Raw genomic sequence first — 23124 nt, forward strand, 5'->3', positions numbered from 1 at the left:
GAGCAGAGACAACATCTGCAATGCTAAAAACCTCCTACGTCCATCTGTGTGTTCTCTCCCGCCCGTTGCTAACTGTTGCTATGGTTTCCCTGTTGCCAGGAGAACTGTCAGGTGTTCTACATCCACAACCTGCCCAGCAGCATGACCCAGAACATGTTGAGGAAGCGCTTCCAGGTCTTTGGCACGGCCGAGGACTGCAAAGTCATCATCTGTAATGAGTACGTAATCAGCTCCCAGACCGACCAAGTACTTTTTAAGGTCACCATTGCATTAGAGTAGCGGACGCAAAAAGTCTCAAGAAACCTTGCCCAAAACACACATAGCAGGTCTTCCATTTTAAAAGCAGCCATTTTAGGTTCATTTTCACAATTTCCAGGGGTCCTTCCAGCAAATTTGTTCTAACCATTTTCACTTAGCAACATGAAGTTTAAATAGCAATGTCAAAAAAAAAAAAAAAAGTCTCAAAAAACCAAGGGAAGCCTGCCATTTTGGTTCAAGGTGGCAAGAAAAAAAAAAAAAAGTTTTTGTTATTGCGAAATTCCATAAGGTCCTAATTTTTCTGATTTGTGTCTATTCCGCTGTATGCCCACAGGGAGCGCTGCGGCGTAATAAAGATCCGCCAGTCCGGCATCCAGAGGCACCGGCGGGAGCGTGAGAATGTTTTGCAGAGCGCACCTGTGAGCGGGAGGAGACTGACGAGGAAGCGCTACATCGACCTTGGTGACTACAACAACACGCACAACATAGGAGGCGTAACTTCCCGTGCGCTCGGCTAATGTTAGCTTAGCATCAAATCTGGGCCTATTTATTTGAACACAAAGTGAATATTCTGTTGTATGAATTTCATCATTCTGACACTTACGATATGTTTCTTGCTGGCATAGATATACAAATGTTTTTCTTGATTTTCAGACCAAGTAATTTACATGGAATCATTTCCAGTAGCACAGCTGACGAGCATTTCTGCGCTAGGCTAACGTTAGCATTGATGCCTTCCCTCTCGTTCAAGATGAGGCGGGTCCAGGCCCAGTCAAGAGCAAGTACGACGCGCTGGACTTTGACACTCTGCTGAAGGAGGCCCAGAAGTCGCTGCACCACCGCTGACTGTTTGGCCGCGTTGGCCCCACGCCGCGCCACGACTGTCCCGCCTTATTCAACGCCGCGCCCCGCAGCAGCAGCAGCAGCAGCAGCAGCAGCAGAAAGAAGCGGTACACACCTCTCCACATAAAATGTTTACATTTTTAAAAAAACATGGGAGTAAAGCGACGACAAGAACTTGTTTTGGGGGGAGGCAAAGGCGGCTACTTTGTATTAGCTACGAGACCAGCTGCGACGCTATGTCCTGCCGAGAGACCTCCGTAGCAAATCCTTGTTGTGTGTGTGTGTGTGTGTGTGTGTGTGTGTGTGCGTGTGTTTGTTTGTGTCCCTGTGTGAAAAAAAAAAAAAAAAAAAAATCCGGGTGGCAGGCGGAGTGCTATCGCCGTCGAAAAAACAAAACAACAAAAAAAGCAAACCGTGTGTGTGGTTGTTTAAAAAAAAAAAAACGTTAAAAAAGATACCCGCTGTGTTGGATGTTCTACATGGAAAAAACTGTCGTGTGTGTGCAAAGAGTATAACGTTCAATGTAAAAAGGTTGGCAAAAGTTTACAAAAATGAAGATTTTATTTCTTGTTTTGTAATTGTAGTGCTTCCTTGATTTGATCTATGCACCGTTGGGAGGTTTTTTCTGCTTTACCCGCTGTCACTGTCAACGCAAAATCCCCAAACCCCATTTTTTTACTGAGGCGCCCCCTACTGGCCTGTGTTTGGTTCGTGACATGGAGACGCCAAAGGCTTTGTGGGAATGCTTCAGCTGAAGAGCCATTCTTTTTTTTTTTGTTTAATCAGATTCTTGAAAGGCTATTAACATATTCTTTAGCCAGTTAACCCTATTACACAGCACACCACTGTTTTCTCGAGTTAAAAACCCATTAGCGTTAGCTTTAGGCAATTCGTTCACAGCACATCTGTTGTTCGTACACACTCAACGTTTGCTTTAGCCATCTGGCATGACCATTGTCCTCTTTTCTCGTGGTTGGTGTTTCGTATAGCGCTTGAAATGTTGTTACTGTTAGCTGTAGCCAGTTAGTTAGCCAGTTATCCCAACACCCAGCACCTCAATTTTACATACACTGTAAGCTTTAGTCATGTAGCATTATCATAGTGCACCTCTATTTTGTAAAGTTAGCTTTATCCACCTAGCAAAGACCATAACACACGTTACGTTAGCTTTAGCCAGTTATCATGTCCACAGTGCACCTCTGCTTTACAAACACCCTCAACATTAGTGTTAGCCAACTAGCACAAGTGAAGCGTACCTCTATTTTCTAGTGTTAGCTTTAGCCAGCTAACATGACTGACCACATTCCCTTTATTTTCTACTGTTAGCTTTAGCCATTCCCTCAATTTCCAGAGCCTTTAGGAACACCAATGTTAGGTTGAACTTTAGCCAGCTAAGCCGGCTTACTAAAACCATCAGAAAAAGTGAAGCATTCCCACATTGCAAGCTGCGGACTGGTCCTCTCCGCCGATGCAACATCTCTTGTTTACATTTAAACTGCAGCCTGTGTTGTTCAGTTGGGGGTGGGCGGAACACAATGATTGGTTGCCAGTGGCGGTGGCGCCATTAACAGAAACATCCCAGCCCGCCTCAACATGCCCCGACTGACTTGTGTTGGTTTGATCTGATGGAATGTATTCGTCGTCGTGAATGTAAACATCCCCTTTAGCGGCAGTTGCTTTTACCCAATGCGGCCAGTAGGAGGCACCGGGGGGGAAAAAAGGGAAGGGAGCGTTGGAATTAAGCAAGAAAACGACGCGGGTGGTGTCAGCTGAGCATCTCTACCTCACGTCCATGCGCCGATGCTCTCGCCGCCGCCTGCTATCCCGTCAGGGTTCATTCTAAAGACTCGTCTGCACGCCACCATGTTTGTAGTTGTAGGAAGATGACGTCTCGCCTCCAATTTGCGATCGCCATCTAGCCTGACCACAGCATACCTCGAGTTCACACAACACTTAGCGTTAGCTTTAGCTCAAAATGGCTGCCACCGGTTTGGCGCTTGTGCTCCAAAAATGGCGGCGTGTGGAAGGCTTTAGTCCAGAGCACTTACTGTCCTTGCCAAAATAAGATGCAGCTCTGTGCGGGTTCAAGGCCTTCATTTGACCTTGATTTTTCAGGTCCTTCCACAGATTATCAACCCACACACATACACACGCACCCCCACACAAGAACGTTGAATGTTTACATCATGGTTTACATAAAGAGAAGATATATACACACACATACACACATATACAGTATGGTCTTACATAATGTGTACATAGCACTAAAATGATGTTTTATTTTGGCGGCGGCGGCAGGATTTGGAGGGAACGTTGATGTAACTTGACACACAAAGTCCAACACTGTTTAAAAAAACAAAACAAAAAAAACATGAATAATCCCTTTAGACGATCACATTTCTTTAGTTGTGTTCATTTTTTTCCGTGTTATTGGATGCAATACCAAGAATGGTCACCAGGAGGAATGTGATCGATACGTGTATAAAAATCAATAGTAATCTTGCACACTTTAAGGGATGACTGGGATTGTGGAGGTGAAGAGACCAGGGGGAGAGTGGGGATGATGATGATGATGATGATGATGGAGGAGATGTTCCAGCTAGCGGTTGGGAATTAGTGGCGGCCCAAATTTGCCTTTAAACTGACGCATAATAACTTAAAAAATTCCTACATATGTCCACAAATTCAGTCCCACATACAAACCTGGATCAACGTACAGACACAAGGCTACAATTACATATATACACTTACATACTGTTGTAGCGTAAATCGGGTCAGGTGGTTATTTAATTAATTGAGGGCGACCAGAGTTTAAGGCCTGCACTAATCTCGACCGCCTTTAGGGGGCGCCACGTCTATTTTGGGATAATACATACTACAACTAAATCAGGGGACAGACAATTAAAAAAGTAAAAAGTACAAATGTGGTATCGTGGTCCATAGGAGTTGCGGCGTGCGACTGTCCAGTTGTTGTCTGCGGCAAAATTTGTCCGCGCTGGGAGATGTCCTCAATTAATCAAATAATGAATGAACCCAATTTACGCTACATTGTACATCAACTTTCATTCCATTTTTTTCACAGTTATGGTGCATTTGCATTACAATCACACACAGTAATTTTGAACACCATTTTTGACATTTGATGCATCTTTGGCCCGCTGACGTCACCTCATCGCGTCATCACGTCATCGCGTGGTCGCGGCAAAGCCTTAAAATCAGCAGCTGGCTCTTCCCCTTCCGCACGACAACCGTCACATCCAGTCCCGACCGCCACTGAGGACTGAGGTTCTTTTTTTTTTTTTTTTCGAAAGAACTCTTTTTCAATAGCCATATTCTTAAAAAAAAAAAAAAAAAAAAAGGTATATACATATATATATGAATATATCTCAATATATATTTGTGTGTTTGTGTAGATATATAACTAGATGACGACATACTTTCTTATAGAAAACTTTGATGTTGACCTTTTATTTTCCTCAAGTGTTTTGAGAAGACACAAGTGTAATAATAAGCACTGTCCACTTGGGCTAGTTCCAATCAATCCAAATATGAATAATAATAATGATGATGATGATGATAATAATGAAACCTTCCAAAGGGAAAATATTCTCGCCACAATGCAATACTTCCTGCTCTTCGTTTGGGAAAAGTGTGTGGGGGAAACGGCAAGAAAAAATGCAAAACTTGACCAAAAAAAAAAAAAAAAAAAAAGTTGGTGGCTTCCTTGTTTTTTGTTCACATGCTAAAATGTTATTTTGTTTTTTTATTTTCTAGTGAATCATTTTATCACACGAAATAAACCTTTAAGGATGTCAAATGAGCACTTGGTAGGCAAATGATTCCATGTGAAAAATATAAATAAAATAATAGATATAAAAGTGTGAGCGTGTGGAACAATATAAGATAAGATAAAGGGCATATGTTTTATTTGACTTCTAAGGACTATCAAACTCACCTGATTTTCGTTTCTTTTTTAAAAACATAAAATATGCTAAATACTTCTAGTGAGATTTTATATTTTTACATTTTTTTTTATTTTTATTTATGCTCCACCTAGCTTGGATGTTTTTTGAGGTGTTTTCTTCCTTTTCTCTTTTTTTTTTTTTTTCTTTGTGTGTGATTTCACATCGGGTAAAGAATGTGGAGAGATGAGGAAGCGGGGATAAAAAGGCATTTCAGTATTTTTGAATTGTTCAAATCTAGTTTCATAGATGTTCTTGTTATAAATTATATTTTAATTGGTGTACATAGTTTCAAACAGGAGACGCTGGCTTCCTTTTAAACCGAATACATTTTTCTCTTCAGAGATTGTTTACATTATGAAACTGTAGAGATGTGCTCCTCATATACTGTATAAAGGAAATATATTCATTGATTTGCCTCCAGAAATAAAACCCTAATGAACAGCACTCGATTGCAGCGCTCTGTCGTCATTTCAAGCGTCTCAGTCACGACAGTCAACAGCTACGAATCCAGTTACACTGCCACCTACCTGCCACACCAGTCACTACAGTCTTAACATCCACCACATCATCACATACACTTTAAAAAAAAAAATTAAAAAAAAAAATTAAAAAAAAAAGTCCCCGAAAGTCTTGATGAATTTTGAAATTGTGAATCAGTTTTTGCAGTTGAAAGCTGTTAAAGTTGATTTTCGCAATATGTTAATGAAATGTCAAATATTAAATCAGTCAGTCTTCGTGCCTGGAGCCGTAGACCAAATCCAGATTCACATATTTGTTTACCATTTAACCACTGAATCCTGAATCAATTTGATGTGTTGCTAACTGTACCTTTGCTGAAAAACACTAAATAGTCCAAAAATGGAAAAATCGAATTTCACTTTTTTTTTTTTTTTTTTTAAACATATCGGCTAATGTGCTAACAAATCTATGGAAAGGTTTTCCTTTTTTAGTTTAAAATATCCTACTTTAACCTCTCGGATCCCTCAACGTATGTTTTCACTTGTGGTAAAATTTTAAATTTGTCCGCGTTATCCTTCCATGTCGCTTCTGTTTTACAAGCTAGCTAGCACTAAGCTAACCTCGGACGGTTCGTCTCTCTGGTCCAGCAAGTTAGCAAAACTCGCTTTGTTAGCAAGTTAGCAAACTCACTGCTAGGATGATAACGGAGGCCAAAAGTGAAGTCAAGACATGAGACGTATCGATACGCTGCCTCAATGGGCTTTATTGATGGATTGTTTAACGTTTAATATAATACTCATGAGCCAGCTAAACGTTGTACTTCTGCCTTGATATACAAGTTTTTGCGTGTGACGAGACTATAGAGGTGTTGGTTAAAGCTGCCCTGACTTGTAACACAAATTGCCAACTACTGGTGTCGACTCTGCTGGAGTGTTGATAAAGTGTGAATGTGTGTGTGAGAAGAGTGGAAACAAGAGGAGACACGAGTGTTGGAATTCATCCTGTCAAGTACTTCCTGTCCTGTCCTGTCCTGTCCTCTGTCCGTCTTCTTCTTCTCCACTTTGGTGTGACTAAAGCCACTTGCATCAGGACAAAAGCCACATTTGCCGTATATATTACTGGACTTCACTCTAAAGTGTTCTTTTTAAAGCACACATAAAGAAACATACTGTACGTCGACGTACCAAGTACGTGCAAAGCAGGCTTTCAAGTTGAGGTTTCAAACAAGGGCTCAGTGGTTGAAGGTGTGGCTTCAGGAAAGAGTTCGGTTTCGGTTTCAGGTCAACAACATCATGAAGAGCAAGGAACTCACCAGACAGGTTGGAGAGAAAGTTGCAGAGAACTTGAAAAAGTCAAAGTTCTTGTGCGTTTGCTGTGGTTGAACACAATGATGAATTTTATCTGCATTCGTCAGGATGAGACGATAAAAGTGAGAATAACATGCATAGAAATGAAGCCCAAGGGGGTCATTAACGAAAAACAATTACACTGATAGATGGTTTACGGTGCGTGAGGCGGTGGTCGATAAATCACACACAAGAAACATACTCTTAAAAGTACAGCTTCTTTTAAAGATATTAATTAACCATCAATTGTCAGTTTCAGTTCTCCAAATACCTTCGGTGGTGATTTGAATTTGGACGCTAACGCTAAAGCGCATCTTGCTCGGTTGGCATGTGAAGCTAACCAGGCGCGAAATCCAGATCCAGAAAGTAAAAACCCTCACACAGATTCGCTTTTAGCCCCCAAGTGCTTCTCCTCAACTGGCAAGTAAACAAGCTCGTAAGCAGTTTCCGGGTTTGGACTTTCTGAATCTGGATTCCCCAACCACGGATGCTAACATGTGACAATTGAGTAGACGGCAGCCGGTCGGTCCATTCGGGACCTGCTCGGAAACAACAGCGAGCGGCTAAAAATAGTCGTCACGGCTCCAGCTGCCGCCCTCTCCTCTCCTTCCCTCCCCTCCCCTCCCCTCCCCTTCCAAAGCCCCCTTCCTCTTTCTGCAGCAGTCACGGGTTGTCCCTGCGTCACTACCCGGCCTGGCCAGCATCATGGCCGTATACGGCGATCCGTTCAGGCTGCCGTCTTCTTATGTCAGCGGCGTTGACGTCATCGGCCGGTGACGACACGCGCGCTTACGTGTGCGCTACTACAAAGCGCGGAGGGGGAGGAAGAAGGATGGATTTAGCGCGCGTTTGACCCCCTTTTGCAGCCTCCGTCCGGTTTATCAACGCTCAGCTGTCACGCGTGCTGTTGTGAAATGCTGACGTCACGTGACCCACATATGAGACGGCTGCATGTGCAGCATCATTCAAGCGGGGAATCGAAAACTTTTTGGGGTTCAGGGAGGACATTTTCAAAGGACGACCCTCATAATGCTCACACTAATTAATCCTCATTTCCACTCAAATTGGACAGTAATAGCAATACACATATTGTCATACACGAAATATTCTTTCACCCTGAAATGTGCTTTTCTAAAATGATGCAAAATACACACAAACACTTAAAAAAAAAAAAAAAAAAAAGTAATTTCTTGGTAGGCTACTGGTGCAACAAATTTGGTCTCCAAATTTGACCCAATGTGGAGAAGTTTCTTTATGGCCACCACACTTGCAGGGCTCAGACCCAATCAACCGCAAATGGCCGTGTCCAAAAAAGTACGACTAAACGCGAAAGACTGTACATTTGTCGTAAAAATAAAATACTGTTCTAGGCAAAAATATGAAGAAAAATGAAGACTATTCTTCCGACTTTGTCTTAAATAAAAAAGGGTCATTTTATTCTTGGAAGCACACTTATATACTGTATAGATTATACTGATTCTAGTATAATGGATTAATTTCTTGTAACAGCACTTTTTTTTTTTTTTTTTTTTAAATAAAAAGTGACTTATTTTTATTGTAATGTTAAACATTTTTCACCAGAAAATACACAGAGTGACACATTTGTTAAATGTGAATTTGTTCTTCTAACGTTATGACTTTTTCAATTACCCAAAACAGAACTTAATTATTGCCTTTAACGTTACCAAAAAAACAAAACAAAAAAACGGAAAAAAATATTTTATTTTCATAAAATTCCATCGTTTTCCTGACTTTTGTTTTCCGGAAAAAATGTTAACTTAGTTTTGTAAAATTATTACTTCTGTCGACAAAAATTGGATATTTAATATAAATCCATCCATTTTCTGAACCGCTTATTCCTCACTAGGGTCGCGGGGGGTGCTGGAGCCTATCCCAGCTGGCTTTGGGCAGTAGGCGGGGGACACCCTGAACTCGATGCCAGCCAATCTTTAATATAAATCTTTCATCAAAATAATAATAATAATTAGGAACACAACACACTCCATAAAAAGGAAAACAAGTTTTGTGTATGAAAATATCATTTACTATTGTTTGAAGCAATCACACATTTCAATATGCAAGCATCCAAAGCATCAAGCAAGCACATCTTAAGTGTACAATATTTGCACATACAGTAGATTCTAATTGTATGATAGCAGCATAAAGTTTAGCTTCAGCTAGCAAGTTTATCTTCTTTGTAGCTTCATGATTTGTGATGCGTTCAATCTTTGTGAACAGCACCTTGTACTATTCATTTTAATGTCATCATTATTTACTATTGTAATTATTCTTTATTTTTCTTCCTTAAGTGCGTGTTGATGTTGAAACTGCCACCGATCACAGTAGCTTATAAAAACAGCAAAACTACTTTCAAGCTATTTTAATATCAGTCATGATGGTAATGTATTTTTATAGGTGCTGCTTGATGCTGACGTTTTTTCCACGCACGTTTTTGACGTTTTTTCTTCTAGCTGAGCGTGCAAGTTTTGGACTGAGCCGCACTCGCTGCAAGAAGCAAAAAAAAAAAAATCAATGAGATGTTGGAAAAAGTGGATTTTCAGGTATTTTGGTGTGTGTGTTGATGCGGACCTTGTCTTGCCGCCGCCGCCTTGCCGGCCGCCTCCTCCTTGGCCTTCCTGACCGCCTCCGTGGCGGCCATCTTGGCGTCGTGCTCCTCCTTGAGGGCGTTCCACTCCTTGCGGTTGTTGAGGAGACGATCCAGCATGGGCGTGATCTCCACGTGGAAGCGGCTGAACTCCTGACGACAAAAAAACGTCATTAGCGCCTCTACCATTTCATGTCATAACTCAACTTTATGCTCCTAAACTTATGACATTTTTTTTGTGGCTTGCTAGGAGGACCTTGTAAACAAAAGAGCAGACAAAGTCGATGAAGCCGCACTGAAGCTTGGGAAGTTCTTCTGCTTTGTTTCTGTCCATCATGGGCTGAAAAGGAGACAAAAACAAAGACAGTGGTTGAGATTCAGCCTTCCTTTATTAGGGTCCCAAATGAGAGGCAACATGAGAGCTGCTGTGTATTGATCACTGATCTCAATATATGACCGGATAGCCGATGGGCCAAGACTTTTGAGGCCGCCATATTGCTCCGCCCAAGAAACGTTTCTCGGGATGCCATCTTATACGTTTACAGTCAGTATCAAAATTGGAGAACATTTGAGACAGTACTTAGTAGAAACAGTGTGATTTATGGTGCTTTTAAATGGATTCAACATAAACAAGAGGACATTTTACAACTTGCCTTAAATATATACGTATGTAAATGATATGCTTGAATGATTTTTAGAACAGGAGGAAACTTGTACTAACTGCCTACAAGCTGTTTATGTCTCATCTGAACATATAGTTAGTTATAGTTTATACAGCAGTCTGCTCGCAAGATGGGAGTAACAAGATGGCCGCCCTGTGACTTCAACGGCTTGCACTGGACTGTATCGACGACCCAGATTGTGTCCCAAAACGCTTACGATGGGCTGCTGCTCCAGGACGGTTCTCTCCAGGTCTCCTTGCTCCCAAAACTCGGCAGCAACAGACAGCGCCACCTGCAGGCGGGGAGGAAAATGAGCACACTGACAGGGAAAGGATGGCGTCATCCGACCGACCTTGCTCTGAATCTCCCAAGGTTTGGCGATGGCCGACAGGTCGCAAGCCGTCATCATCATGGCCCTGCGATGTCCACACACAACGTGATGGGGCGTTTGCGCGGAAACGCGCGTTTCCACGCCGGCGCTTACATGACAATCTCCTTGCGCGTGGTCTCCAGCATCATGTACTTGGTCCAGTCGTTCCAGTTCTCGTAGGTCTTGGACTGGTCCACGATCTTCTGGAACATGGTCCTCTTCCTGCGCGGGAGGACGGCCGCAATGCATCATGGGATTGAAGGGGGACGGGACGGGCGGCTGGTACTGACTTGAAATAGAGCGCCAGGTCGGTGGCGATGATGGCGATGTCCATGAGGTGGATGACGATGTCGTGCTGGCGCCGGTTCAGGTTCTGGTAGATGTTCAACGACTGAAACAAACACATTCATTCATCGTTTCAACGCTGATTTTGTTCTCGACGACCACCTGCTGTGTGACGGAAATTTCCGTTATGGCTGAGCCCTTTGCTGGGTTTGACGTCATTTCCGTCAACAGCAGGGAGGGGGCGATACTACATTAAATGTCCACCTGGAAAACGAGTGCTTTCAACTTGCTTTAAACATTCAATTGGGGAAAAAACGACACCAAAAGTACGAATGTGGTCAAATACTTGCGTCATGAAATATTGTTTATTTGAAATTATTTTTATTATTTTTTTTAAAGGTATTGACATTAAATTTATGTTTTTGTTTTCATTAAATGAAAGTCAATGTGAAATTTCAAATTAAATTAAGTTACAAAATTGAATGAATGAACATGAAATACCCTTAAAATTACGTTTTAATTTTAAAAATAATTTAATTTTATTGATTATTTTGAATTAATTGTATTTAAAATGAAAATACTTGTTGATTTGAAATTATTATTATTTTTTTAAGGTGTTGGCATATAAATTTGGTTTTATTTTACTTAAATTAGTTAAATATTTTTAATTTATCTTAATAATTATTTTTTTGTACCATAAAAAAATCATTCAATTATATTATATTTATTATATTTATATTCAGTTTTTTTATTTTATTTAAAAAAATATTTCAAATGCTTCGGATTTTCTTTTATCACTTTATCTTGTGATTTTGTTCAATTTGTTTGAGCATTTATTCTTGATTGTATTTATTCTATTACCAGACATATTTGACGTGAATTTGTCTGCAAGTCAAACTGATCACGGCGACGGCCCGAAACGGAAACGTCGGTCAAGGTGAGTTCAACTGAAGTTGCGCGTGTCCGCGCGTGTGCGACTGCAACACACCTCGTCTCTCAGCAGCGTCTTGCTAAACTCGAGATGGTGCCTCTCCAAGATGGACGAGCCATGAAGCTTCGCCAGCGGATTTCCAGACCTTTTCCACACACAGACACGCACACACATTAAGGCCGGGCGGTTCCACGGTGCCAAATCCCGACCGGGACGACCTTTCGGGACTTGCTGCAAGTATTTCAGTGCAGGTGATGAATTGCGTTTGTACGAGCGAGCGATCGTCAGCAAAAGCCCGTTTTTGCTCTCACTTCATCTGGTAGAGGTTGTTGGTGCCTCGGTGGTCGATGTCGTGACAGAATCCGGCGGTCACCATGGCCATGCACTCCAGGTCGGTGAAGTAACGCTTCAGGTCGCCCGTCTGAACGCACACGTCACACTTTCCTTGATGACATTTGGAGTCCATTTGCTGAGTCTCAAGCTAAAATGGCCGCTGCTAACGTATGGTAAACATTCCTAACAAATTTCACGTTTCTAAGCAAAACTGGCTTTGAGGGATGATTTGATTGTTTCTACTAAAATGGCCATAAAATATCTGGTCCCAACAAAAACAGCACATTTCCCATTTCGACGTGGTTTTGTGGATTTACTTCGGATATGTTGACATGCCTCGGCTACTACTTTTAGTGACTGAAATGCCCCCAAAATGGACGCTTCAAACCAAAATGGCAGACTTCCTGTCCATTTTGGGGTATTTGTGTGACTTTTTTGTGGGTCTACTTATGGATGTGCATGTTTGTGTGTGCGTGAGACCATGAGCAGCGTGAACATGGTCTGTCCAACGTTGAATCCGTGTCTCCAGTTGTGATAGGTGATCTTCCTGTAGCCTTTGCTGAGTGAGTACATGAACCTCACCAGCACCTGCAAAAAACAACCACACAGCCATTAGGCCTCCATTTCTTCTAATAGGTGCTAAAAATAGCTTTGCAGTGAGTTTATTTCCAGGAGGACACGCAGCAGGCGGCCGGCGAATGCTTCATCATTCATTAACGACCTGCACTGGAGACGATGAGGTCTTTCCAAATAAAACTAAAATAAGACGGCAACTGCGTTGTGCCTTTCATAGCGAGTCAAATGTATTCTCACAAATCACTTTGGAGGCGAGATACTTCATCAGAAGCGAAGCCTTGAATTTGATATATGACTAGATGTGGTTTGTTCTTATTATTATTTTGATTTTGTCGCTACTGGTGAACTTTTAAACAAACTGCTCCTGAAGTTGAAAATGTGATTGACTTCTCTGGGAATGTGAAACTTGTCCACCACTTTGAGCTCGTAGTACATCCTGATGCCGCACTTGACCAGGTCCAACTCGCTGTGCTCAAAGTCGCAGAAGTGAAATTCCAGGATCTCCGCTTTCTTGGCGTTGGGGAGGACTTCCGCCTGGTGATGGGACAAACGCGTCATTCGAATGAATCGTGTCGGGAGAAAAAAAGAAAAGATATTTGTGAGAATTGTTTGTGTTGTTGTTGATCACCAGGATCTCCTCCAGCTCCGCCTCTTCGCACTCGTCCGGTTCTTTCCCCCAACGCTCGCGGGTGTTCTGAGGAAGTCAAGGAAACGCAAATTAGGAACGATGATGTCATAGCGGCCCTAAAATGGCTGACTCAAACCAAAAAGGCAGAATTTTGTTTGTATTTATTTATTTATGTATTAGTTTACTACTATTAGTATACTAAACCATGTGATACGATACGATACGATACTAGACTGTTGATTTGATATACATCCCAGCAAAACTATGAAGTTGGAGGTACTGACTGACCAGGACATTCTGTATTTCATCCTTGCGACACTTGACGTGGTAGAGCACCATGTCCTGGAAGATGTCCTTGCGGTTCTCCAGTTTGTTCATCTTGTCGTACGTGTCCGGGTTGAGCACCGACCAGCCCAGGAACTGAGTCAGAGACTGCAATGGGGATTTTTTTTTAATTTTTTTTTTAGAATCAATTAATCATGCTTGATGCTGAATAATACTACATTTTTACCATTTAAAAACATAACAATAAAATATATATATATTATGAATATTTTTAAAGAAAATATTAATACAAAAAAGTAGAAGTATGGTAGAGCACTGATGAAACTTTTTCAATCTGTCTATCTATCCATCCATCCATCCATCCGTCCAAAAAGATGTGAAAAATTCCAAATCCCTTCCTGTGAGGATGAGGAAGTCTCCAAATAAAGCAGAACATGATGAAAGTCACTTTGGTTTGTGTGTTGATGTTGAAAAAGTGACACATGGATTGTTGCTCAACTGCGAGCATTGAAGCTTGTGAACAAAATGGACGCAGAAAAGCCTCCAGGCTGATAAATAATGCACACGCACGTCCCTCTATTTAGAAACCTGTGAGTCGCACACGCACGCACGCACGCACGCACGCACGCACGCACGCATACTGTATGCAAGTGTAGCTGCTTCACTTGACCTCCATCAGCGTTTCGTCCATCTCGTCAAAGGGTTTCCCGTCCTTCCTGTTATAGAAAGTGGCCACGCCTACAATCTCCTCCTTCTTGTTGACGATGGGCATGGACAAAACGTTCCGGACGGTCCATCCCGAGTTGTCCAGAGGTTCTTTCTGTGCAAAGCAAAGGACACAAAACATTCAGGGAAATATTACAAACACGTATTTAACTTCAACAATTAAAGCCACTGAATATTGACAAAAACTCATCTTAAACTTGAAGAAACTGGACAAAATCAGCTAAAATGTATGTAAAAGTATGCAATAATGCATATCTAGATTTTGACTTGACTTGACTTCTGTGCAATACTTGTGTGATTTGTGATATGTGTCACTTTTGATGAAGAGTTTCATCAAAAGTGATATGAATGTCATTTAACTGTACTGAAAGTATGTCGCTGAATGCAAATCCATTCGACGGGCCAAAACATGTCAGAGAACGAGCGCGGCCTCTCAACCTCGTGATGGGATCCCAAAAGAGGAGTAAAAATGATGAATTTGCTCGTTAGCGTTTGTGGCAAAGTGATTCTAAGGGGAGGAAAGACGAGAGCAGCTGCGCATCCTGCTGGAAAGTCGGCGAGGAACGCTAAGGAGATCGTTTATTTCCTTTATGACACACGCGCACGCGCGACATCATGTTAGTTGGGCACATCTGCACAATCGATTGACTTGCAGTTCTCAGGGAGCCCTGATGGAATTCAATCGAGTGGACCTCGTGGCGTGACGTTCATATCAAACTATGGATTCGGACTCTTACTTGGAAGTCAAAGAACTCGTCCTCAGCCGCATTCATTATGTTGCAAATCTGTTGGAAACAGGAAAACTATGTTATGAGTATTTGTTTTTTTCATTTGTGCTCAAAAATGTCAAAAACGCAATTTGCAAAAAAAGCAAACCACAATTATTGAATGTGTTGTTTCAAATATCAACTTTCATTTTTACGAAAGAATAAACTTATTTTATATAACAAATAAGGAAAGTGATGTTGTGTGTGATGAATTTGTAGTAGATGTGTAATAAGTGTGCAGTAATTAACGTCTACAAAATGTGCAACAAAGGTGAAAAAGTGTGTAAGAAATAGACATGCTTTTGTAGCAATAAATAGTGGATTGTGTAGTAAATGTGCAAATAATGGTGTACTAAATGCATGTAAAAGCTGAAACTGCCACGAATGACTGTTTAAAACCAGACAAGATGTCAAATGTAAAAAAGCTGAATGAATTCTGACCAGTCCGCTTTCTGCAACATACGTCGGCAAGCCGCTGACGAGAGCCCAGTGGTCTGCTGGAGGATTCCTGCACATCAACAACAACAACAGATTTGGATTTGGAATCATTCACCAGTCGGAAAGTGGACTGCAAATGTATTTGCGACTGACGGGATGACTTTGATGTCTTCTTTGCCGTGCAGGATGTAGTCGATAATTTTGTAGAAGACAATTTCCTGCACAAGACAACATGAAATTGGTGCTTCCATTTTTTCTTTTTCCATCTTTTGCACTTACCCGGCCATCAGGCGTTTTGGGTCCGTCATACGGAGGAACTTCTCCCATCAGGATGGGCCACAGGTCGAAGAACTCCTACGAATGGGAGAACAAAATGGAGGAGAAATCTGGAAGGCTCAGGCTGGACCTGGAACCGATGCTCACCTTGGTTTTGGTCATGTCCAGCAGGCCCACCGAGTAGCGGTCGCAGTTGAGGAACGCTCGCACCGTGTACAAGGCCTTGTGAAACTGCCTTTCGATGTCCGTCAGCTCCTCAAACACTTTGCTGGCCGACCACAGCAGCACCTGGAAAATAGCTTTCTTGTGTAATAACCGTGTCATAGATGTGTGATAAGTGTGTCATGTGTGCAATAACTAAAACTTTTTGATAAGTTCAGAAAAATATGGAGAAATTTGGTAAGACAGTAATGTGTGATAGTCGAGTACTTCAAGTGTAATACAACAAGTGTGTAACGAGTGTGTCATAACTGTGTAATGTGCCAGCGAGTGACCTTGAAAAAAATATCAGTAATAATTGTGTAATAGGTACTGCAAGTGTAAGTGCAGTGTGAGTAAATGTGTGCCAAATGCATAACATGAATAATACATGTATAACAAATGTGTAATAGTAACACGTGTATGCGTAGTACAAATGATGAATACATACGCGGTTAAACAGGTTGAATACATGTGATGTGTAAAAATGTTTACTGTACTCACTGTTACCAAATGTGTACAATGTGTGTAGTGATGAAGTAATGTGCAATTAGTGTGTGAATGGTGCGTGCAATACTAAACTTATAATACATGTGTAATTACTGTGTAATAAACGCATAGTTTGTAATAAGCTGTAATACGTGCATATAAGGCATTGCTCTAGAGTGAAAAAAGGACATCCTGCACATCCCCAACTTCTGATACCAACTTCCTCCAATCACCATGTATCAGACAAAAAAAATAAATAAATCAAATCAAATCAAATTCCCCCCCCCCCACTTCCTCGAACTTCCTTACGACTCTTGAGTTGCATCAATCGGTGCTGCAACTTTGTGTTTTAGTGGTTTGTCTTTTGTGGCAGCGACCGCTCGGAGTGACGCAGCTTCTCCTTGAGCAGCAGCAAAGTGTGATGGGACACATGCTGGGTTATTGGAGAAAAAAGAAAACGAAAATCACCTGCCCTCTCCTGGTCTCGCAGTTGTGCAGGTAACTCAGGTGGAAAACCCTCAACACCAGGTTGGCAAAGTTCAGGTACTTGTTCAGGGTCTGTGGGTACATTCATATTCATCATTATTATGATTGAAAAAGTGGCAGGTCATACACAAGGCAAATCAATGTGCTGAACAAAATTAAGCAATCCTATTTTGTTTATTTATTGCCAAAAACAATTGCCTGGGTTTTCTTTTGCTTTAGTTGAAGGGAATTTTGTTTCATGCAATTGTTTATTTGTTTTAGACAGTGACACTCCATCTTAATTGAACTGTTGTCATTTGGGGACACTCCTCGTTAAATTGCGCTTCGTATCGTCTGTGTAGCCTTGATAGTCAAACAACAAAAAAGCTTGGAGTTTTTGAGAGTCTCAAGGTGACTGATAACGTTCTCTTTGTTTTGGTTGTCTTCACTTTTCGATTTCATTCCGAGAAAATTGTTTTGTATCCAAATATGTATTCACTTGTTTGATCCAGCGACAGAGTCAATCGACGGGCGCATGTTCGCCTGCCATCCACGACTCAAATCACCTTGATTGATACACTTTGAAAACATACGTAGTTGTATACAAAGTGCTGTACAGAAAGTACAAATCAGACTTTTGAAAACAAAGACAGTTACAGTTCAAACATAATTCATTCAATAAAACATGAGAACAATGCCAAGTTTACTGCTAACTTGACATGACAATATATTTGCATAACTGTAGACTGATTTTATTTATTTATTTATATATTAGTATTATTAGGATTATTATTATATATTTTATTTTTTTAATTATTGCTTTTTATTGTGTTATTATTAGTATATATTTTAATTTTTTTTAAATTATTGCTTTATTGTAGAGATTGAAAATTAGGGGGTCCCAGTATTGACCCCTGGGGAACCCCTCAGGTCATCACCCTTTCATCTCGACATGGTCAAAAATAAAAAAAAAAAAATGCCGTGAGATGCGACTTGAAATGATTGAGAGCAGCAGCTGAGGTTGCGCTTATTTGTCCTTCAAAATCAATACGATTCTTGCTCTGATATCCATTTGAAAAGATCCATTCGTAGACATGTGCCCATCTTGGGTAAGACATTCAAATCAATCGTTTTCGTCCATGCCAGACAGATTTGGAAAAACGCTCCTTCCACCTTGAAGCAAATTTTTACCATCAATAGGTTTCTTGGATTATCAAGCTGCTTCTGCTAATATGGAGCAATAAACCAGGAAGGGGAATAAGTTGACGTTATGACGTCCCTGGAGCTAATCTTACACTCAATACATTTCATTTCATTTTTTGGCTAAAGTACCGTATGTCCACGATTACCTCCTCGTCCTCGGCGGTGAAGTGCGGCGCATCGTCCACCTTGTTGACGGCCATCATGACGGCCACCATGTCCTTGCCGTTCATGATGGGCACGGCCAGCACGTTCCTGGTGGCGTACTCGGTCAGCTCGTCCACAAAGTTGCTGAAGTGAGGATTCTGAAATGGATTGAAAAATAGCAAGGCAAGCCCAAACCTTCAAACCTGCAGACGGACGGATTATCTGGGGGACACAATCACCGGCAGAACCTTCGATCTGACCACCATTCTCTGCTTTATTCATTGTTTTGGTTTTTAAAAAAAGAACCAAACAAAAGTCAAACTAATCACTGACAACTTTCACATTTACAATGAAAGGGGAAGTCAAGTCAAATATTGTCCTTTCAATAATACTGTAATTTCTATTTCGCCCCCACTAGACTGAACATCTGATGAGGCGGCCATTTTGTCACTTGTTGTAAGGGGGCGGCCATTTTGTCACTTGCTGTCGATGTCAAATGACATCACATTGCCTTAGGGCTAACGTAACGACCAATCACGGCTCACCTATTATCTGCTTTGGTCATGTGACATTCACCATCTAAAAAGTTGCTTGCCATGTGTCATATTGGTCATTTATATTATATAGTATTTTAAATATTATGCTTCCCATTTTAAAAACTGCACATTTAATTGTAACTCATATTTGTAAAATTGTCACTAATTGTCAAATAATAAACAATCTAAGTGTAATTTACTATAAATATAAATAAATAATCCATTTGGTAAATTAAAAACAATTGTTAAATAAATCAAATAAATGATATATGCAGCGCTAATTATGAAATGTTCAAAAAATTTAGTCTTGTCTTGGTGTTTTTAATGCTGCTGCTGCTGCTGCTGCGACTGAGTCAGTGGACAGGCCTGTGTGACCTCTGGTTGTAATCTGGGATCGCTCTAATTCAGGCCAGATTAATCATCTGGGAAACACGCACACACACACACACACACACCTGAATGTCACAAAGGCCATCGAGAGGCGTGACAATCGTGTGAATGACGTGAAGGTCAAATGGGAGTCGAGAAGAAGAAGCGAGACTGAACATGAGTGGAAGACCATAATCCCGCTTCAGCATAATCTCCCCCTTCAATGCAAATGGGAATTTTCAGCATCCCGCCTGAAAGGCCGCTTCGCTCACTTGCATTAGCAACACAATTACGAGGAAACGTCAGCTGTCAGCACAAGTTTTGGAATTGCCCCACTTTGGGCATTCATCCATGAGTCAAACCCAGGGACGAGTTTGGGTTGCTGCTTCATGCGGGAATAAAATGGACCACTTCCAAATGGCAAAGGAATTAAGCCATAATACCGTTGAGCCGCTTTGGAGGGCTTGGGAAGGAAATTGTGGTGTCACGGCGCCCTCTGGTGGCTATTTTGGTGCACAGCATCAGTGAAAAGCAATTGCAAACTGGGAGATTATTAACAGGAGGGAATTGAATGGGAGATTTGAGGCATTCATCAAACCCACCGTGGATCAGTTACATTCTTTCACCGATATGGGATTAGAGGATTAATATAAAGGGTGGCTCAGGCACTGCAAGAAACTTTGGTTGCACTGCTGTATTTTAGTGAGAAAAATAGGTCAAATAAAGATAATTTAATAATAATAATAATAACTGCTGGTTCAAATTATACAATTGTAAAAATGTAACAAATGTGTAATAAATGTGTAACAACAATAATAATAATGTTATCACTCTCATTATGAAAAAATATGTAGAAAATTTCAAGGCATTCAAAGATTAGATTTTGAATGCAATTTACAAATATATTCATAACACTTAAGAAATCCAGATTTGTATTTATTTTTAATTTAGAAATTAATTCTCAATTATGAGTTATTCTTTAAATAGAGGGAGTCCTCGAGTTACGTCGGAGTTATGTTCCTAAGCCAGCGATGTAACCCGAATTTTGACTTAACTCAAATTTCCCCCATTAAAGTCAATATTTACATCAAAATGATTTGCATAAAAAAATCTAAAATACATTAAATGAAATAAATGTAAAAAATGCTGTATGACTGTCCGATTGAATCCGAAGTCTTTGCCGATCGTCAATGTCTCTCCTTTCTGTGATCTTTTTATGATGTCCAGCTTGGTTTCCACGGTAATTGCTTTTCTTTTGTCTTGACCAACATTGAGAGAAGACGAAGCTTTCTTCTTTGGGGCCATGAGATGGAAAAAAAAAAAGATACTCACACAACTGCACAAGCGCTAGCACTAGCTAAGGGCTAATTAGCGGACGAGCGGAAAACACTGCAGGCAAAATGGTGGACGGATTATAATTATTATTATGATTATGATTATTGTCATCATCATTTATTATTAAGGAGCGCTAAAGTTACGCAGATATTAATGCTCATGTTTGTGGTATGTTAAAGAGCTCGGTGCATGAATTTCTTACCTGGGACACGTCCGGCACGTTGATCATCTTCTTGGTGGAGGCCACGTGGCCTACGATGCCCAAATCCAGCGGGTACACGATTTCACTATCAGGCTGCACCAGGCACTCGTCAAACACGGAATCTTTGCGCACATTGAACAGCCTGCAAAGCACAAATGAAGACACCAGATCAAAAATAGGAGACCAACATGATGTTTATTTTCCTCATCTTGGCATGAAGGCGGCTGTTGTTTTCTACGTTGAATTACTTTGAAAAAGCGAGTGAGAGTTTGTGGGTGCTTTACACATGAGGAGCTTTTTGTGGCCTTGGAAAAGTGCATTTGCAAGAGCTAAAACCGTGCGAGGATCGACCTGGTGGCGAGCTCGGCGACGCCGTTCCTCTGCCGGTACATGAAGAGGCTCATGCGGTCGGCCCTCATCATGAAGCTGAGGTGCCTCATGAGGTTGAAGAGGGACTTCTCCATCTGCAGGTTGTCCTGGATGTCTCGCACCAGGTCGAAAAGGATCTCGCTCTCCTCCACCGCCGTCAGCCGGTGGTAGCGGCTCACGTCCACCGCCGTGGCGCGCCCGTTGTCCAGCAGGTCCGACACCACCTTGGGCCGGAAGTTGACGTCGTAGTAATGCTTGGCGAACTGCGGGTTGGCGTCCAGGAACTGCTCGGCCGTGGCGGCGTCCACCATGACTGCGGAGCGAAGCGGACATGCTTCATACCAGACCTTTTTTTTTTTTTTTTTTCCTAATGCTAGACAATGATTAGCATCCACAGTATGTGGCTGTGTTGAATGACTTCAATAATGAATGAGTGATTAAAAAGTGACTGAAAAGTGATTGAGTTAGTGACTGAATTAATGACTGATGATGTCGAATGATGTCGTGAGTCAGAGAGTCAGCGACTGATGAATGAGTGAGAGTATGAAATTTAGAGAGTGTCATGGTTTGGGCTGATTTTCTTCCTTTTGTCATGATTTTGGTTTGGTTTGATTTTGTTTGTTCTTGTCGTGATCTGTGTTTTGTTATGTTGTCCTTGTGGGCTTCCCCCGTCTCGTCAAACCTGAGTATGTCCACCTGTGTTTTGACCCGCCCCTCCTAATTTGTCAACCAATCAGCACCCTCTGCCACTTGTGTCTTGCCCAGCTGTGTCTCGTCGTGTCAATTAATGTGTGTATTTAGTCTCTTGTCTCCCCTCTGTCTGCGTCAATTCATTGTTATCAAACAAAACCAAACAAACGTACCCTTACCCAAACAGTGCGACTTTCCACATACTGGATGCTATTCATTTATTTTGGTACTTCATCCGGGGCCAGTTTAATTTTCTACAATTATTTAGTCCATTCAAAATGCACAGAAAAAACCATAAGACATGATTTTTGAAGATGAAAATAATGTATTTTTTAAAAAATAAGATATTGCCAAACCCTTCAATCAGCAGCAACCCTCATGACATCACAGTAAGTCGATATATGAAGCATGAAAAGAGAAACGTTACCTGATGAAGTGTCCGTATTGTCTCCAGCAGCACAAGCGTAAAATCCCTCCGTCGTATCAAACAGTCTGCAGGTGGATGAGCGAGCATAAGGGATTATTGCAAGGGTGCTTTTAAATGATCACATGTGCGCGTAAACCTGCACACAAATGCAATCCTGAGATTATGACAGCTTCCGATGTCCTGGGAAAGGACTCCTTCTTCGTTTTATTGCAATCTGGGCTCCGTGGAATTGCGTCACAATAGCCGAGATGCATGTGCAGAGACACATTCCAAAAGTAGTGGAATGACATTTGGTTTTTCTAGTTGTTCATGTTTTGCCTTTTAGATTGAATGCGTCAACATTAGCATGCAGTAGGTGTCAAACTCTGGTCCTCAAGGGCCACAAGTCCTGCATATTTTAGACGTTTCCCTCCTCAAACACAGCTGGATCAAATAATGAGAATCGTTATCAGGTTTCTGCAGAGCTTGCTGATGAATCAGCAACGTATGTGTCAAGAAAAATCTGCTTATGATCCAAAACACACGAGCTCATCTGTGAAGCTCGGTGGAGATAAAATCATGGCTTGGGATTTGCATGGCCCCCCATGGAACAGGCTCACTAGTTGCTGATGTAACTCATGATGGTCGCAGCAGAATGAATTCTGATGTCGACAAAAGCATTTTGTCTGGCAATTTACACAAATATGCATCCAAACTAATTGGGAGAAGCTTCATCATGCAACAGGATAACGATCCAAAACACGGGCCTACTGCCAACACAACAAAAGACTTCATCAGGGGGAAAGAGCGGAAGGTCATAGACTGACCAGGTCGCCGGACTGGAACACAATAGAACACAACATTTTACCTTCTGGGCGGGAGACACTAAAGAGACAAACAACGAAGAACTGCAAGAGGCTTCAGTAGAGGCCTGTAAAAGCATTTCAAATGAGGAAAGCAAAAAT

General features: G+C 41.4%; 2 protein-coding genes across 3 annotated transcripts in view; one reads left to right on the top strand and one right to left on the bottom strand.

Annotated features, from left to right (window-relative positions):
* ppargc1b (peroxisome proliferator-activated receptor gamma, coactivator 1 beta) overlaps positions 1–5510 on the top strand; it is a 52555-nt gene extending 47045 nt beyond the window's left edge. For both annotated transcript variants that reach the window (XM_077531845.1, XM_077531846.1), the window contains exons 10-12: positions 100–218; positions 593–720; positions 1010–5510. In XM_077531845.1, coding sequence (XP_077387971.1) covers positions 100–218; positions 593–720; positions 1010–1104 — 342 coding nt within the window. In that variant the 3' untranslated portion in view covers positions 1105–5510. The remainder of the gene's footprint in view (positions 1–99; positions 219–592; positions 721–1009) is intronic.
* Positions 5511–8892: 3382 nt separating this feature from the next.
* On the bottom strand, positions 8893–22347 carry pde6a (phosphodiesterase 6A, cGMP-specific, rod, alpha). Its single transcript, XM_077532080.1, has 24 exons — positions 22181–22347; positions 21046–21376; positions 20695–20836; positions 18255–18410; positions 16909–16998; positions 15901–16041; positions 15757–15831; positions 15631–15695; positions 15481–15547; positions 15010–15057; positions 14217–14366; positions 13550–13693; positions 13262–13327; positions 13021–13167; positions 12538–12645; positions 12036–12145; positions 11782–11869; positions 10799–10899; positions 10623–10730; positions 10491–10554; positions 10356–10430; positions 9733–9816; positions 9461–9629; positions 8893–9376 (listed from the first exon to the last, which is right to left on the bottom strand). The coding sequence occupies exons 2-24, from the start codon at positions 21372–21374 to the stop codon at positions 9339–9341; spliced, it is 2565 nt and encodes an 854-aa protein (XP_077388206.1). The 5' UTR covers positions 21375–21376; positions 22181–22347; the 3' UTR covers positions 8893–9338.
* Positions 22348–23124: the final 777 nt, after the last annotated feature.

The sequence above is a fragment of the Festucalex cinctus genome, chromosome 9, assembly GCF_051991245.1.
Source record: "Festucalex cinctus isolate MCC-2025b chromosome 9, RoL_Fcin_1.0, whole genome shotgun sequence".
Lineage (NCBI taxonomy): Eukaryota > Metazoa > Chordata > Actinopteri > Syngnathiformes > Syngnathidae > Festucalex > Festucalex cinctus.